Here is a 17,238-nt window from a genome sequence, read left to right on the forward strand (position 1 = left end):
AGCAGAGGTGGGCAAACTTTTTCATCTGGGTGGGGAAATTGCATGCAGGGCCATAAATGTAGGGCTGGGGCAGGGAGTTGGGGTGCGGGAGGGACTGTGGGGTGTGGGAGGGGGCTCAGGGTAGGGGGTTGGAGTGCCGGAGGGGTGTGGCAGAGGGTTAGGGGACTCAGGGCAGGGAGTGGAGGTATGGGGTGCAGATGGGGTTTGCGGTGCCGGTTCTGGCCTGGCATCGCTTCCCTTGCGCGGCTCTGGGGTGACAGCGGCACACAGCAGGATTAAGGCAGACTCTCTGCCTGCCCTGGCCCCACGCCACTCCGCTCCCAGAAGTGGCCACCACCATGTCCTGGAGGGGACGGGACAGCAGAGGGCTCCACATGCTGCCCTCGCCTGCAGGTACCTCCCCTGAAGCTCCCATTGGCCGCGGTTCCCCATTCCCAGCCAATGGGAGGTGCAGGGGGGTGGTGCCTGCAGGCGAGGGCAGCACACAGACCCTTCTGCCCTCACCTCCCCGCAGGGGCCACAGGTACGTGGTGCTGGCCGCTTCCGGGAGCAGGGCCAGGGCAGGCAGGGAGCCTGGCTTAGCCCTGCTGTGCCACAGGACTGGCAATCCCGTGGGCCGGATCCAAAGCCCTGACAGGCCAGATCCAGCCCATGGGCCGTAGTTTGCCCACCCATGATCTAGAATTAAGTCCATCGTGTAGAGAAGGACTCTTACCACTTGCTCTAGCGTGTGGTGCCTCCTATGAAAAACCCCATAATGTAAACCTTATTTTTTTGTTTGGCTGCATGTTTTGGCCGCCTCTTCGCTATGCGCTCTTGTGGTGTTTTCGCTTTTGAAAATGTCTTAATGTCCCAGACTGTTGGACTGAATTTCCCTAGTGCAATATGGCAGAGTAGTGAAGGCCTGTGTCTGGGTAATGGTGGCATTTTACCTCTTGAATGTTCTGTAATTCATGGAAAGAGCATAAACTTGAGAGCAGCTGATGCTGCTGTTGAGAGCAGCATGTAAAGTCTGCATTCATTCTCTCCTGGAAAAATATACAGTCCCTACTCTTGCGACTTAGAGGAGAAGTTGTCCTTGGATTACCATAGAGAGTAAAATTGAACCCACCAAGTCCAAGACATTAAACTCCCTTGTCTCTTACTGTTTCCAAGATACCAGGGTTTGCAGGGAGTGCAGCTACGTGCTCATCCAGAGGAAGATAAATCACTGCATGTTTTCCTCTAAAGGAGACAGTTTCTAAAAATAGGAGCCATGCTGGAGCTACCGAGAACAAAAGAACACTTGGGAACCACCTCTGCCATTGTCCTCCTCTCCATATCTGTGCTCTCTGCCACTCCACAGATAGCTACATGCCTGTCTCCCAAATGCCATCTATGCGCCGTATATTTTGGAAGTCTTTAAAATCTGCCATTTTTTGGAGCATGAGATTTTAAAGATCGCAGCTTCTGTCCCCTCCCCCTTGGCATTCCAGTCTGGTGTGACTCAGCTTCCTGAACACTGCCCATTTAATATGATCCTGCCGTTTGTTACCGGGCTCTCTTACCATTCCCCTTTAAAAGAAAAGTGTCTGAAACATTCTCTCTGGATCCTAGGAACATTGTCCTTTGGTGCTGCATTTTCAGGCCAGACATGATCACCAAACAGTGTAAATCCAGAGTAAGCCCAGAGACTTCACTGGAGTCACTCTGGTTGTAGACTGGTGTAAATGAGATCCGAATTCAGCACTCACTCTGGGAGATATTTTTGAATCACAGGCAGAATGTTTAAGGCTGAGATTTTCAAAGTGGACTAGAGGATTTGGGACTCTGGATTAATGGGGCTTACACGTCCACTCCATGATTTTAAATCTTAGCCTGAGTCTTTAAGTAAAAGTTCTTTTCTTTGAATTACCACGGTGTCTGTGCTCCTCACTTCCCTTCATAGCTACGACAACATTCTGGACTCTGCATTTGCTTGGGGTATCCTATTATTCAGTCATTTTTATCGCACAGTAAATGTAACTGGCGCTTCATGAAACAAATGCAAGATCCTTGAAAATTACGAGGTCACTGCCTTGGAATTTGCTGTCCTCCTAACAGAGGAAAGCAAACCCCAGACGCTAAAAAGCACAGAGGCAACACCCATGAGAAGGTCAGGATTGGAAAGATCCAAACTGTTCTCTTCCATGGAAGAGGAGGAAGGGGGCTGCACCCTATTAAATGTCTAAAGTAGCTCTCCGAGGTCTGAGCCTACATCCCCTGCAGTGCCACGTTCCCTGAGAGCCCATCGTGCCTCTGTCAGTGTTGGCAGCTTTCCATTTCCTCTCTCTCCGTAACTTGTCTTAAGGCTAAATATTAACGGATCTCTCATTAGTAATGGCCCAGCTCCCTTGTACGGTCTATGTTGGTGGTTGTTGCACAAGTTAATTGGTGCATTTTGAACCTCATCTCTGCTTGTAGTGTGAAATGCTCAGTAAATTCTCTGGTTACTGTGTAAGAATCCTGTGTGTTGACTACCCCTTCACCCAATTTGTCAGGGTGCAGGAGCGCTATGAGACTGGACCTGTGGTCTCTGCAGGCTGCATCTCTTTTTGTTTAACTGGGTAATCCTAAGGCATAGCTGGCTTCCTGGGTTACAGCCAGGTAGCTACAGGATACTGGGATGGAGAGGAAGGCAGCATTGTAGCTGCTAGGAGAACTGTGAGCCGAGATGATGATGACCGAAGCAGGGTCATGAGATGTTGATTTACCATGACAAGGATATAGAAATTTTTCCATTTGGTGACAGAAATCAAACATGGGTACCAGGCTGAGATTCTAAAACTAAACGGGAAGCAAGGCGGGTTTAACTGACTACTGTTCTGACAACCTGAGCCATCCGCATGGCAGGCTTATTCTGGCAGAACAGAGACTGGAGTGACATGGACACTGGCACCTTGAATCTCCCTTGCCCTGCATCTTGGATAGTCCAGAGCAAAGTGGCTGTCAAACGCTGTCAGCTCACAATGGTGGCAATTACACTACCGCAAAGCGGGTAAAGTGGCAGCAGGACCATGGAGAAGCAGGCCCTGGAATTGTGCACTGCAGTCTCTATGTAACACAGCCTGTGCTTCCTGAAAGCTTCAGCTGTCATTTGCTTTAGAGATGTTTCAGGCATGGAGCATATCACGCCTATGCTCCATAGAGTGTACTAGCTGCTAGCTGGGATCTACAGTAGTATAGGTCTGCACTGTCTAAGACCCTGTCTGTTCTAGGGAAATGGTTTAAAACATCCCACTATTGCCGATACTAGCTCTATCGCCAGTGGAGCTACGTTGCATGTCCTAATGTGGACAGGGCGCCGGTGCCATTGTTAAGATCCTAAGACCTACCGGACTGGGTGAGGTCCATCTAGCCCTGTATTGTGTCTCTGACCAGTGGCCAGTGCCAGAGCTTCGGGGGGGAGTGCACAGAACAGGACAGTTGGAATGATCCACCCCGTCTTCCCCTCCTACCTTCTAGCAGTCAGAGGTTTAGGGTTGCCCCAGGCGTGGGTTGTATCCCTGACTGTCTTGGCAAATAGCCACTGATGGATCTATCCTCCATGAACTCATCCAGTTCATTTTGAACCCAGTTATACTTTTGGCCTTCACAATGTCCCATGGCAATGAGTACCAGAGGTTAATCATGTATTGTGGAAAAAGTACTTCCTCTTGTTTGTATTAAACCTACTGCCTAATAATTTCATTGGTTGACCCTTGGTTTGTGTATTGTAAATAAAACTTCTCTACTCACTTTCTCCACACCATTTATGATTTTATAGACCTCAGTCATATTCCCCCCCATCCCTTTAGTTGTCTCTTTTTTTTTTCTAAGCTGAACAGCCCTAATATTTGTAGTCTCTCCTGGTATGAACACCTCAGAAATCCTTATTGCCCTTCTCTGACCCTTTTCCAGTTCCATTATATCCTTTTTGAGACGGCGGGTGGACCAGGACTGCACATAGTATTCAAGGTGTGGGTGCATCATGGATTTATATTGTGGCATAAGATTATTTTTTTTTCTTGTTTTCTATCCCTTTCCTACTCGTTCCTAACATTCTCTTAGCCTTTTTGACTGGAGGGAAGGATTTTCCAGTGATTAGGACACTAGTCTGGGGCTTGGGAGAGTCAGGTTCAATTCTCTGCTCTGTCACAGACTTCCAGTGTGTCCTGGGGCAGGTCATTCACTCTCTGTGCCCAGTTCCCCTCTTTGAAATAGGGATGGCGGTGCTACCCTGCCTCCCAGGGGGTTTGTGAGGTGATTGTGAGACGTCCAGATATGATGGTAATGGAGGCGGGAGGGGCAGATAAGTACCAAAGATTGATAGGGCATGTTGAGAGGCCTGTCTTACTGTGGTTTTCCCTGAGTTACTTTTGCTCATTTTGGAGTTCTCCTGAACTGACAGCACTTCGATCCCTGCTTGCAGAAGGCATGTTTGGTAAAAGGTGATCCCTGTATTGAGTTGACAGTGCAGTGTAGCAGACCACTGCGCTGAGGACACTCCAGACCATGGCAATACGGAATTGGCAAAGCAGCCTATGGGAGTTCAGTATCCAACACCCATTGAAATTAGACATTTGAGCACCTAATTCCCTTGGGCTCTTGGAAATCCCAGCCTTAATGGCTGCTCACATTGTCCATATCTCCAACAAGTGCAGCCTCCGTGGCCTGACACTCCTGTGACTTAATGTGGATACCCATCGTACAGTCTGAACAGCTCCGCCCTGCTGCTGGCTTTTGTGTTCTTGGGATAAACGTTCATCCCACAGGCTGTGCCTGGAAGTCGAGCTCGAAGGCTGTGTAGGGTGCGAACAGGCTTTCACTGGAACACAGAAATTGTTCTTAGTATTTGGGTTACGGGACCACATTGGAACCCCAGTCACAGTCCAGGACCCCGCTGTACTGTGCAAATGCAGAACAAAAAGATGGTCCCTGCCCTAATGAGTTTACAGTCCAAGTGTAAGAGAAGAGAGAACAGGTGGATACAGACAGATGGGGCGGCATAAGGAAACAATGAGACAGTTGTGATCAGCTTGATGGGCAGGGCTCTCTGCACACCAGCGGCCTAACTATTGTGATGTTTTTGTAGGCATCATGGCAAAGGAGAGATTTGAAGGAGTATAATGAGTTCGTTTTGTGGGTGTTTATGGGGAGCATGTGGGGCAGCATGGGAGAAAGCACAAAGGTGCTATCTGAAAATTTAACAAGAGGGCGATGGAGGCGAGGGTCGTGGGGTGATCAGAGGCAAGGGTAGACCTTTTGATACTGAATGGGAGATAAGCAGGGTGTGGGGACAGTCCACAAAGGGCCATGGAAGTGAAGTCAAGCAGCTTAGAGAGGGATGATGTGGTCAAAGCAATAGGCTAGGATAGTGGTTCTCGGCCTGCGGCCCAATCAGCACAGAGCTGCGGCCCATGTGACATCCTCAGGGCCATAGAGGTAGTATTTGATTCGGCCCACATAACATGTGGCCCACAATAAAATAAATAGGTTGCAAACCACTGGGCTAGGACAATGATCCTTTGCATAAGCATTTTGAATGGATACCTCTCGCCTAAGGGCAGGTCACTCCAGCTCAAGGGCAGCAGAGGGCACGTCACTGTGTTACTGTGTGACATCCTGCACAGGTTCCATCATTTTCACAAGGTTCCCTTTGCAGGGGTTCTTCGCAAAAAATCCACCACCACCCAGTGGCTTGACTTCAAATGGACTGGCTGCTCCTCTCAGGAGAGGGTGGGTGGGAGCCAGGCATTGAAGCATGTGCATTTTTATTTTAAACTGCTTACTGCAAGAATGATTATACATCAAATCATTGGTGCACAGGATTAAACCCTCTTAAGTGTGGGTTAGAAATGCGGCAGTAATCTCAACCCGGCTGCAGAAGGGGAGGAGGCACAGCGGAAGCAGAGGAGGGGGCGATTATCTGCCAGGAAAGCTTTTTAACACAAAATGACATTATTCCAAATGGCAGTAAAGAAGCCAAGATTTGGCCCTGATCGACTGAAGCTTTCCTTTTCTCTGTTGCAGATGAGCCCGATCCTGCCCTCTGTGGTGCTGTCCCGACCACGCCTCACAGGAACGAACTCTGGTAAGTGCTGATACTCCTGGGATAAATCACACATTTGTGTCACTGCCACGGAACCGATCCTGAGGACTTTCACTTTTAACTGAGCTTGTAGGTAGTAAAGCCCTAAGGATGCCCCCTCCCCCTGCCATCATTATCCTTCCTGGCCAAAGAGGCGCTCCCCTTTGGAGCCAGCCAGTGCCACTCCTTGCTGTTGAGCAACGGTGGGCATCTTACTCTGACTCACGCTTGCCAGGCCAGGGCTAAATGCAGTCCAGCCTAGGTGTCCTGCTTGATGACATCATTGGGCCTCCAAGCCCAACCCGTGCAACATTTTCAGTCTTAAAGTATAAGACTAGGATGAGGAATCAAACCCAGTTCGCCCGATTACACCTCTCAAGTAACCTGTGTTTCCCATGATAACATGCTACCAAGTGGCTTTTGGGAGGGAATGGGGTGCATGACCTGCCATTCAGTCTTTTGCTTTTTCTTGTTTTGCTCTTCCCTCATATCCTCCAGCTGCCTGCATGCACATCACCTCCTGCGGGGGTGTCTGAGGCGAGGTAGTCTACCATTCCTCTCCCAGTGCCACTATGATGGCCACTTGGGGCCCGCCTACAGCCATTATCTTCCAGGAGGCTGGCAGTCGTAACAGAGATTTAAGGTTGATTGAGCGATGTTCAGGGAGTAGCTGTGGAACACGATGGAGAAAGCATGTCAGATATTGTGTGTCCTACATTGTGGCACTGAGTGATAATTCTGCAGGGCAGTATGGACCACTGACCTGCTCAGAATCCCCCTCTTTTATCTTGCTTATGCAACATAACTGGTGCCCAGCACATTTTAATGGGTTTATTTTTGTATCCAGTGTTGCTCAGTGTTCTGATCCTTCCTGGGCTAGGAGTTTCCTTATTGAGTTATTCTTAATAATACACATGGGATTTGCAGTGTATATGGTAATCCTTGGTGACCATAGAGGAACTCTCTTCCAACCAGCAGTTATTTTGCTTGGGTAAAATAAGGGATTTTACTGAACTGGAAAAATGGATGTGAATTTGTGGGGAGAGGAGGTTTCATAAAACAGAAAAGGGCAGTGCTGTGTGGGAATTTTGTGGGCTTGGCAGCTGTTCTGTCTTAGCCAACAAAGGTGCTTTGTTCTCACTTCAGTAGAACTTGACCTGTTAGATAATGCTATCCTGTCTCATAGACTTGAGACGGTTGTGGTTTTTATCACCTCTGGTCACCTCTGCATTTGGAGGCATTTGAGTCCCCTGTTTGTTAGGTTCTCTGGCCCAGTGCACATCATAAGGGGCAAGTGGAAGTCTTAGTCGGTGCTTTTCTATGAGGAAGGTTTGGAATGAGAGAGAGGTGGTATATTGGATGACTCGGTTGATTTGATAAGATATTCAGGGGGTTTCCACTGAACCAGGTTTGTAATGAGCCAAAGCTATTAGTATTTGGTGGCTGATATGAACTGAACAAGGGGGGATCTCAACCCAGATGTTATTTGACAAGCGTCCACCTCACACAATCACTGCCATGTTTGTCACTGACGACAGAGAAGCAGAGGACTGAGTAGGCCATGGAGATTCAAGTGTAGTCCTTGTAATCCAGGAATAAGGTATATTGGCAGAAGCCGGTGTGTGGCGGAATCTTACCTTGCTCTCTGGCTATACAGAGGCCTGGAGTCTGTATGGCTGTCAGTGTGCTGCCTTTTGCACTGTCTGTGCTAAACCCAATGGTCTGTGAAGCGGTACCTCTGATAGCTGCCATCAGAAATATCACTCTCAGCATGCAATGCTCTTTCTCAATCAAAACCTGCTGGGACCTTGGTGTCCACCATCTGCACCTCCATTTTAATAAAGACGCTTGCCTAGCTTTTTTTCATCCATAGATCTCCAAGCACTTTGTAAAGTGGGTAGAATAATTATTCTTGTATTTGCAGAGGGAGTAGGAGTGGCTCAGAGCAGTTCAGCAGCTGGTCACTGGCAGAGAGGGGAAAAGGAGCCCAATCTGATCCGCAGCTGCCCTCATGTGGTGTCCACAGGCACCTCTTTTTAGATTTCTGCACTACCTCTGCCCCAAGGGTTGAAATTTTAGCCATAGCTGACCTATAGGCACTGCTTCTCGAACCCTAGTCCCTTTGGGTATCTGCCCCTCTCCTTCCCCTTCCTACCAGCAGCCACGTTGGCAATAAAAAGCCTTCGACCCTTTCAAAACTGGATCCATAGGGATCATCTGTGAATGATGGAGATTGTAATGGCTCCCCACAAGACTGCAACTGCCTTAGCAGCAGTGCCCTGCTCCACTTACTGCAGATGAGATGCAGCCCTCAGGATCCTTGCAGGCGGTTAGCACTGTCCTATTCTGTGCCCCAGTGTAGAAAGAGTAGGTGTGGGGAGGAACCTTTTTAGGGCGTATTCTCTACTTTGAGGCCCCGCCAAGGTGTGAGAGGATGGAATTAGCCAAGGACTTCTCTGTAAGCTGGCCTGCTGCTCCTGCCCCCCTTGGCTTGTGGCCCCTGTACAGAATATTGAAGCTGGAGAAACAAAAAACAATAAAGAGGAGCAAAATGGATCCTAATTTCTCACACTTCCTCTAGAGAGCTGCCAGCTAGTAGAGCTTTCCTCTGAACAAGCCACTGGTGAGGAGCCCCCAGGCTCCTATCTCTGGACTCAGAGAAGGTTAAAGGGTGATTTTATTAGTCTGTAAGTACCTACATAGAGAACAATAATGGGCTCTTCAATCTAGCAGAGAAAGGTTGAAGCATGATCCAATGGCTGGCAGTTGAAGCTAGACTACTTTAGACTGGAAATAAGATGTAAATTTTTAACAGGGAGAGTAATTAATGACTGGAACAACTTACCAAGGATCTTGGTGGATTCTCCATCATTGACCATTTTGAAATCAAGATTGGATGTTTTTCTAAAAGCTCTGTTCTAGGAATTATTGCGGGGCAGTTATCTGGCCTGTGTTACGCAGGCTGTCAGACAAGATGATCATAATGGTCCCTTCTAACCAAGGAATTTATGGATCCAAAAGGCAGAGTGCTAGGGGCCATGTCTGCACTGTCCATTAAGCTCTATGGAAGCCTCACTGGTTCCTGTTTGGCCTCACAATAAAATATCCGTCTTCCCACAGCAGCAAATATCCATGGGCAGCTTGGTAGAAAGAGGGATAGAACTGTCTAGGAGACTCTGTCCCAAAGGTCTCTGCAGAGGATGGGGTGGATTTTTGAGAGGGGAAAGGAAATATTTTGTTTCAGTGGGTTGAGGCAGGAATCCAGGAAGTGATGATGGAAACATTCAGCTGGACTTCAGGAAACCCTTTCTAACAGGGTCACTTCTAATATGTGGGTCAGCCTCTCTAGGGAAGCTGCTAACGCTATAGGAGTCTTTGAAACAAAACTGGACCAAGTTCTTGAGGATATGCAAAAGAGATTCATCTTGCACATGGCATTGGGAGGGGGAAGGAGAAAGTGGAATAGGCAGCCTAATAGGTCCTTTCCATCCTTCGTATATTTGAGTATATATCAGAGTCCTGCAGTTAGGACGGAAGAATCCCATGCACCGCTACAGACTAGGGATCGAATGGCTAGGCAGCAGTTCTGCAGAAAAGGACCTAGGGGTTACAGTGGACGAGAAGCTGGATGAGAGTCAACAGTGTGCCGTTGTTGCCAAGATGGCCAATGGCATTTTGGGATGTATAAGTAGGGGCATTGCCAGCAGATCGAGGGACGTGATCGTTTCCCTCTATTTGACATTGGTGAGGCCTCATCTGGAGTACTATGTCCAGTTTTGGGCCCCACACTACAAGAAGGATGTGGAAAAACTGGAAAACGCCCAGCGGAGGGCAACAAAAATGATTAGGGAACTGGAACACATGACTTATGAGGAGAGGCTGATGGAACTGGGATTGTTTAGTCTACGGAAGAGAAGAGTGAGGGGGGGATTTGATAGCTGCTTTCAACTGCCTGAAAGGGGGTTCCAAAGAGGAGGGATCTAGACTGTTCTCAGTGGTAGCAGATGACAGAACGAGGAGTAATGGACTCAAGTTGCAGTGGGGGTGGTTTAGGTTGGATATTAGGAAAACCTTTTTCACTAGGAGGGTGGTGAAACACTGGAATGCATTACCTAGGGAGGTGGTAGAATCTCCTTCCTTTGAAGTTTTTAAGGTCAGGCTTGACAAAGCCCTGGCTGGGATGATTTAGTTGGGGATTGGTCCTGCTTTGAGCAGGGGGTTGGACTAGATGACCTCCTGAGGTCCCCTCCAACCCTGATATTCTATGATTCTATGATTAACAGATCAGCCTTGTTAATTTTAAATGGGCTACATACAGGGGAAGCCTGGTGATGTTCTCTGGCATTTATTATGCATAGCTCAGACTAGATGATCTAATAGTCCCTTCTGACTTTAAAAACTATGAAAATGAAGTGATGTGTTTTATGTAAACAGAAGTGTTGGTTCATATCCTTTAACCAGCTAATAAATGTCAAAAATTATTTGCAGCACCAGGAATGAAGAACATGTAGAACTCAAGAAAGGGTTTTACAGAGCAGATTCCAGGGGTTCAGCAGAGCTAAGAAGCATGACTGTGTCTGGCAGCACATCATGGGATTGTTCCACTCTGGAGACAAGAGGAGGTGACTTGAGAGAAGAAAGCACTTTAGAAAGACTCTCTGGTTTGAAGGACTCAGCAGGCTTAAAGGAAATGCAGTGTGTAAATCCTTCACGCTCAATGGAGTCCACGTTTACAGTGGAGTCCAAGATTGTAAATACTGTGCAGATGGACACTGATCAACTGGAGAGCAACTCTGAGGACTTGAACACTCACAATGCTACAGCAGAAACTTCCATCCCTTGTCCTGGAGTACGGTCTGTTAGTGGAGAGGAAAAATATCATAAAAATGAACCAAAGCAACTTGACGCCTTCAGCAAAGAGCACTTAGATAAAAAAAAGAAGAGCATTCAGAGGTTTGACTGGATTTCTGGGCACAATGAGAGTCTGAGTCCTCACTATAAAGACATAAACAAGCCAACAGATGTAGCAACTAACTTATCCACCCGGGGACAGGCCGTGCATGAAGTGCCTTGTCCATTGACTCTGCCGGTATTCAGAAAAACGCTAAACCCTGTCTTGAGCAAGTCAAAAACTGTGGAGAGCGTATCCTCCCACAGGACAGGGCTGGCAATGGAGGCCAGTTTGAGTGACTTGAGCTCTCTTAATGCTGCAGAGTGGACATTGCAAAAGCCAAGCCTCCAGATAAATGCAGATCTTGCTGTCAGCAAACAGTCCTGGACCGTAAACGCTGAAGACTCTGTGGAGCGAATCCCACTGATGTCTCTAGAACCGACTCCCTGCAGCTCCTATGACATAGAGATGAGGCCATATGTGTGCAGTGTTTTGCTAGAGGAGCATGGAAAGGACGAGCTTGGCCAGGAGGAGGATCCCACCGTGTACACATGCATTGAATGCAGCATTTACTTTAAGAAAAAGGAACACTTGATGGATCATATGCTTCAGCATAACCGGGGACCAGGACAGGACCAAGACAGAGATGCAGTTGGGGGTCAGTGTCAGTTCTCCTGTAATGAATGCGGATGGGCATTTGGGGACCTTGGCTCTCTGGAGCAGCACAAGAGGCTTCATCAGGAGTCCAGGGAGAAAATCATTGAAGAAATCCAGAAGCTCAATGAGTTTGCAGACGAAGGTCGAGAAGCCCGGCTGCAGTGCCCCAAGTGTGTTTTTGGAACCAACTCCTCTAAGATCTTCGTCCAGCATGCCAAGATGCATGTCAAGGAGAGGAAGGACCAAGGCATGAAGAATGTGAATCTCTTTGGCAGAGTTGGCAGTGGAGAAATGCATGACAGCCCAGTACACAACATCTACAAACACTTCAAACCAAACAAACACACCCCTCTGCAGGTGCAGCCACACAGCAGCAGTAAAGGACTCAGCACCTGCATGCTCTGCAGCTTCCCTGCTCCCAATGAAAATATCCTAAAGGAACACATGAAATATGCCCATTCCCATCTTCCCTGGGACACAGAGACTTTTGAAGAGGACTCTAATCAGCCCGGAACTAGCAGGGATGCCTACAGCCCCGCTAGGCCAGGCCGATTTTCAGAGACGGATTATTTTGGCAAAGCCGAGAGACTGTTTCCCCAGCCTCACCGAGAAAGCACATCCCATTATGAATCTGTCCAGAACTTTGCCATGGGTCACCAGAGACTCAATAAAAGCAATGGGACTAATAAAAAGGACTTCCAGACATCAGGGTTTCACACCAGGAAAGCAGCCCCATATGGTGCCCTGCACAAAAACTTAGGGCTGTCCACCCTTACCTCAGCAAAAGTTTATTCTCAGTTTGCCCTGCAGCAAATGAAAAAAAAAAGCACAGTACACCACCGTGAGAGTGACAGGGACAATTTCAGGAGTCACCCGGGGGAGCTGGAGGAGCTCAGGCACAAATGGGCATTGGCAAATGATGTTGGGAGCATGGAAGAGGAAATTTCTTTAACCACCGAAATAGATTTGACTGAGAATAGACGCTTCAAACCCTTTGCTATTCCTCAGTCTGCTTTGGCCCTCAAGAGAACTTTCAGAGACACATTGAAAGCAACAGACTGTTCTATAGCCTCGGAAGAACAGCAGCATCAGTTACGGAAGATGGTCCCTGTTGTCCTTCTAGAGGAGATGAACCTTCATCCCCAGAAGACAAAGCGGCCAAAGGGGAAGCTGTACAAGAAGAAAATAGCAGCTCCTTCCAGGGAGTTCATGATGGACGAATCCCTCCCCTTAGATATTCTCCTGCTGGACTCCCCTCTAGAGGGTTCCCTAGAGCTAGACGACCTCTTGGATACAGACTCGCCCATGCTGAAGAACGAAGAGAGGAAATGTCCATATTGTCCTGACAGGTTTCACAATGGGATTGGCCTAGCCAACCATGTGCGGGGACACCTGAACAGGGTGGGTGTGAGCTACAATGTCCGTCATTTCATCTCAGCAGAAGAAGTGAAAGCTATTGAGCAAAAATTTTCCTTCCAAAAGAAGAAGAAAAAAGGTAGTATGTACTCAATTTATTGTTATTTACTTTTTTTTTTTAACTTTTTTTAACTTTTTTTTTTTTAATTCCTCCCACTGAGGATGGGTATGTATATTATGGTAGCTGGCCTGAATCTTGGAGTGTCTTGTCACAATACAACATCCATTCATGGCTTTTTCATCTGGTTAAGCTTTTCTCTTTTGGCATTACCACCTGGCTGTGGCTTTTACCATGTTATGTGCAGTAAAGTCCTCCCTCGGGCTTCCCACGTCTGGAAATATTTGTTAGGTGCTTTTAATATTGGTTAGCTGCTCCTGGATGATGCTGACAAATTGTCCTTCTTTTCGCAGTTGCCAACTTTGACCCAAGTACTTTCAGTTTAATGCGATGCGAGTTCTGTGGGGCTGGTTTTGATACACGTGCCGGTCTGTCCAGCCATGCCAGAGCCCACCTGAGGGACTTCGGTATCACCAACTGGGAGCTCACCATCTCCCCAATTAACATCTTAAAGGAGCTGCTGGCCAATTCATCCCAACACCCTATGCTGCAGTCTGCAGTAGGAACAGAGCCTTCATCCCCAAACCGAGAGAGGGAGATGCACGGGTTTGGATACCGAAAAAGCATGACCCCCATGTCCGAATGCAGCATTCCAAGGTCTCCTTTATCCCCGTTCCCACCTGCGTGGGGAGACGAGTCCATGCAGTCCTTCCGAGACGGTAAGCAAGTCCTGAACTTACCTTGCAAGCTGGAAAGTGTATTTACTGCTAATCTAAGGCCAGATCCTGCCATCCTTACACTGAGTAGAATTCGAAGGAGGGGACAATTTGCAGAGCAAGGTTCTACTCAGCATGAATAAAGGTGGCAGAATTGGGCCCCTTGTTGTTATTCTCCATCCATACATTGTTATTCCTGTGTCTTGCGACAAACTGAAGCTTGAGCTGTGCCAATGAAACCTAACACTGGCTTTTGAGCAGGCAAATAGATCTGTGATGGTGGAGCAATAGACAAAAGAACCTGCCTTTCTCTTCACACACAGCACAACCTTGAAAGCTCCTATGGAGAGACCCACCTCTTACCACTTAGGAGCGGTCACCTGTATTTGAAAGGGAAGGATTTTTTTTTTTATTATTATTAGAAGGACCAATCTCCTGCATGGAATTAGGTTTCTGTCACTAAACCTAGAAACCTGGAATGAGAGTTGGCCCAGTTTTTTCCTCACTCGGCAGAATTTGGGTAGGAGGGAGAAATGGCAAAGTTGAAGCCACTGGGACCAGTTCAGTGGCTTCCAGTTATTTATTAATTCTACTAGCACTCAGGTGTGAGTAGAGTCCGTGGCCTGAGAAGATGTGCATTTGCCCCATCTGCTGTACTCTCCCGGAGTCTAACATAACTCTGAGGGACAGGTAAGTGTTCAAAGTAACTATATCAGCCACCCCAAACAAAACTGGTTGCTGGTAAACTCACCCAGATTAGTGGATGCAAGTGACAGAAACCCAATGTCCTGTTTTTTAAAAATGTCTATCTGAAACTGTGGGTGCATTAATCTAGAACTATAGCTCCCTTTAACATCAGAAAGGGCTAGAGAGCATTCACCAGAGCAGTCTATTCCAATCTTAATTCCAGAATTCTGGCTGTAGGGAACCAGTGGCTGCCCTACAAATCTCAACCCATATAATCTCATGTTCCGAAGTGCAGTCCAAAAAGTGGCAGGATCTTTCTGGGCCTCCCTGTAGCAAAATGGCTCCCACTGCTGCAGCGTCTGAGCACCTTGCAAACATTAATTTATCCTCGTGACATACCTTTCATATTGGGAAGGATTAGTATGCCTGTTTTACAGTTAGGGAAATTGAGGTGCAGAGGCGCTAAGTGACGAGGGTGACCAGATGTCCCGATTTTATAGGGACAGTCCCGATATTTGGGACTTTGTCTTATATAGGCTCCTATTACCCCCCACTTCCCATCCTGACTTTTCACATTTGCTGTCTGGTCACCCTATAAGTGACTCCTCCAAGGGCTTGCATGGAGTCTATAGCAAAGCCTGGAACTGAACCCAAAACCTCCCAAATCTCCATCCAGTGCCTTAAACAGAGACCAGGGTAGCCTGCCTGGCTACTTCTGTCGGGTTCCTGGATACAGAAGCAGAGTATATCAGTGCTGTTGCCCAGTGAGGTTTTCACCTTCCTCTGCTTGGGGCACAGGTTACTTGCTGGTTTGAGCTAGAGTAAATGGTGGATTTGAACTTGAAATCTTTAAATCAAGATTTGAGGACTTCAGTAACTCAACCAGAGGTTACGGGTCTATTACAGGAGTAGATGGAGGAGGTTCTGTGGCCTGCAACGTGCAAGTCAGACTAGATCAGTAGTTTTCAACCTGTGATCCATGGACCTCGGGGGGGTCCACAGACTGTCTAAGATTTCCAAAGGGGTCTGCACCTCCATTTGAAATTTTTTAGGGGTCTGCAAATGAAAAAAAACTAAACACTGGACTAGATGATCGTGATGGTCCTTTCTGGCCTTAAAGTTTATGAGTCTGAGTCTTCCAACACCCATCTGTGGGTAGCCCTTCTGCTGAATGGTGACAGAACTCTGGACCTTGCAAGACTGCTTCCCAGTGGAAGAGAAACTACTGATGCAGAGTCTGGGTCTGTCCTAGGTGTGCCTTGCTTTATCTACCCATGCACACCAGTTCTGGAGCAGAGGCAGTCACATACAGCATGCAGGCAATCCCCTCTTCCAGAAATCCCAGCCCAGTTCCCAGGAAGCTTCTCTGTCCCAAGAATTCACTCCAACTGCAGAGAATAAAACCGAGAAGCGCTCCTATCTGCCACAGCTTCTCTCCAAGGACAAAACTAACAATAATACAACATTTCTTCAAAGACTAAAAGCTCGATAAAAGGAACTTCTAAGGCTGTGTATGACAGCACTCTCTGCTGACTCCTACCATTGCAATAATATCCTGTCAACTTTCTCAAAGTCCTTGAAACAGATGAAAAAAGGACAGTCACTGGAATTCCAAACTTAGCAGTCACCTTAGCTGTCTCTAGTTAAAATAAGGAGCATGCAATGTAGGGTGTGCTGGCATGCTCCTCATACCCTAGCTGTGTCTAAAAGGATTCTTGAAGATGAATATAGATAATTTATCTGAAAAACACAGCTCTGCTTGGCAAGTCAAATCACAATAGATACATATAGCCTTGTGACTGGCTGCTAGTAAGATGTGAGCTATGGGCTTGTCATAGACACAGTGCTATGATGCACTGCTTAGGTGCAACTCTTACATACGCTCATAAGCAGTTTTAGTGTCTTAGAAATGTTACTGTCTTTGGCTGGCACTTCAGCAGCTTCAAGCCACACGTTCCATGAAAGACTGCAGAAGATGCTTTTCTAATACGTGCAGTTTGTTTACTTAGAATGCTGTGTTGAGCTTGTTAAAAGTTAGCCCTACTCCCAGAATGTACAAGTGTTCTTGTTAATAAATTAAATGAATGGAAAGGGAAGGTGCCTCGGTCAGCTAAGTCGCTCCAAAAGCCTTTCAGTAGCAAATCGCTCTCAATGAAGAGAGATTTTAAAAAATGGGAGACCCTGACCTTCATTTTGGATTTTCAGTGTAATTCTAATTATACAAATTCCTCTTATCCAAAAGTCCTAGTTATCCAAAACAGTGTCCCTCAAAAAGAACGAGGAGTACTTGTGGCACCTTAGAGACTAACAAATTTATTTGAGCATAAGCTTTTGTGGGACAAAGCCCACTTCATCAGATGCATGCAGTGGAAAATACAGTAGGAAGCTATATAGATTATATAGATATATACACAGAGAGAGAGAACATGAACAAAGCGGGGGTTACCATACCAACTCTTAATGAGACCAATCGATTAAGGTGGGCTATTATCAGCAGGAGGAAAAAAAAAAAACTTTTGTAGGGATAATCAGGATGGCCCATTTCAAACAGTTGACAAGAAGGCGTGAGTAACAGTAGGGGGGAAATAGGTTTTTAGTTAGTGTAATGACTCATCCACTCCCAGTCTTTATTCAAGCCTAATTTAATGGTGTCCAGTTTGCAGATTAATTCTAGTTCTGCTGTTTCTCACTGGAGTCTGTTTTTGAAGTTTTTTTGTTGAATAAT

At 47.1% G+C, this 17,238-nt stretch overlaps 1 protein-coding gene across 4 annotated transcripts in view; it reads left to right on the forward strand.

The window, feature by feature from the left end:
* WIZ (WIZ zinc finger) overlaps nt 1-17,238 on the forward strand; it is a 159,608-nt gene that overhangs the window by 89,454 nt on the left and 52,916 nt on the right. For 2 of the 4 annotated variants that reach the window (XM_084610708.1, XM_084610710.1), the window contains exons 3-5: nt 6,031-6,091; nt 10,577-13,134; nt 13,464-13,829. In XM_084610708.1, coding sequence (XP_084466834.1) covers nt 6,031-6,091; nt 10,577-13,134; nt 13,464-13,829 — 2,985 coding nt within the window. The remainder of the gene's footprint in view (nt 1-6,030; nt 6,092-10,576; nt 13,135-13,463; nt 13,830-17,238) is intronic. The other 2 variants (XM_084610709.1, XM_084610711.1) reach the window with 2 other exon arrangements.

The sequence above is a fragment of the Lepidochelys olivacea genome (genome assembly GCF_965140295.1).
Source record: "Lepidochelys olivacea isolate rLepOli2 genome assembly, chromosome: 20".
Taxonomy (NCBI): domain Eukaryota; kingdom Metazoa; phylum Chordata; order Testudines; family Cheloniidae; genus Lepidochelys; species Lepidochelys olivacea.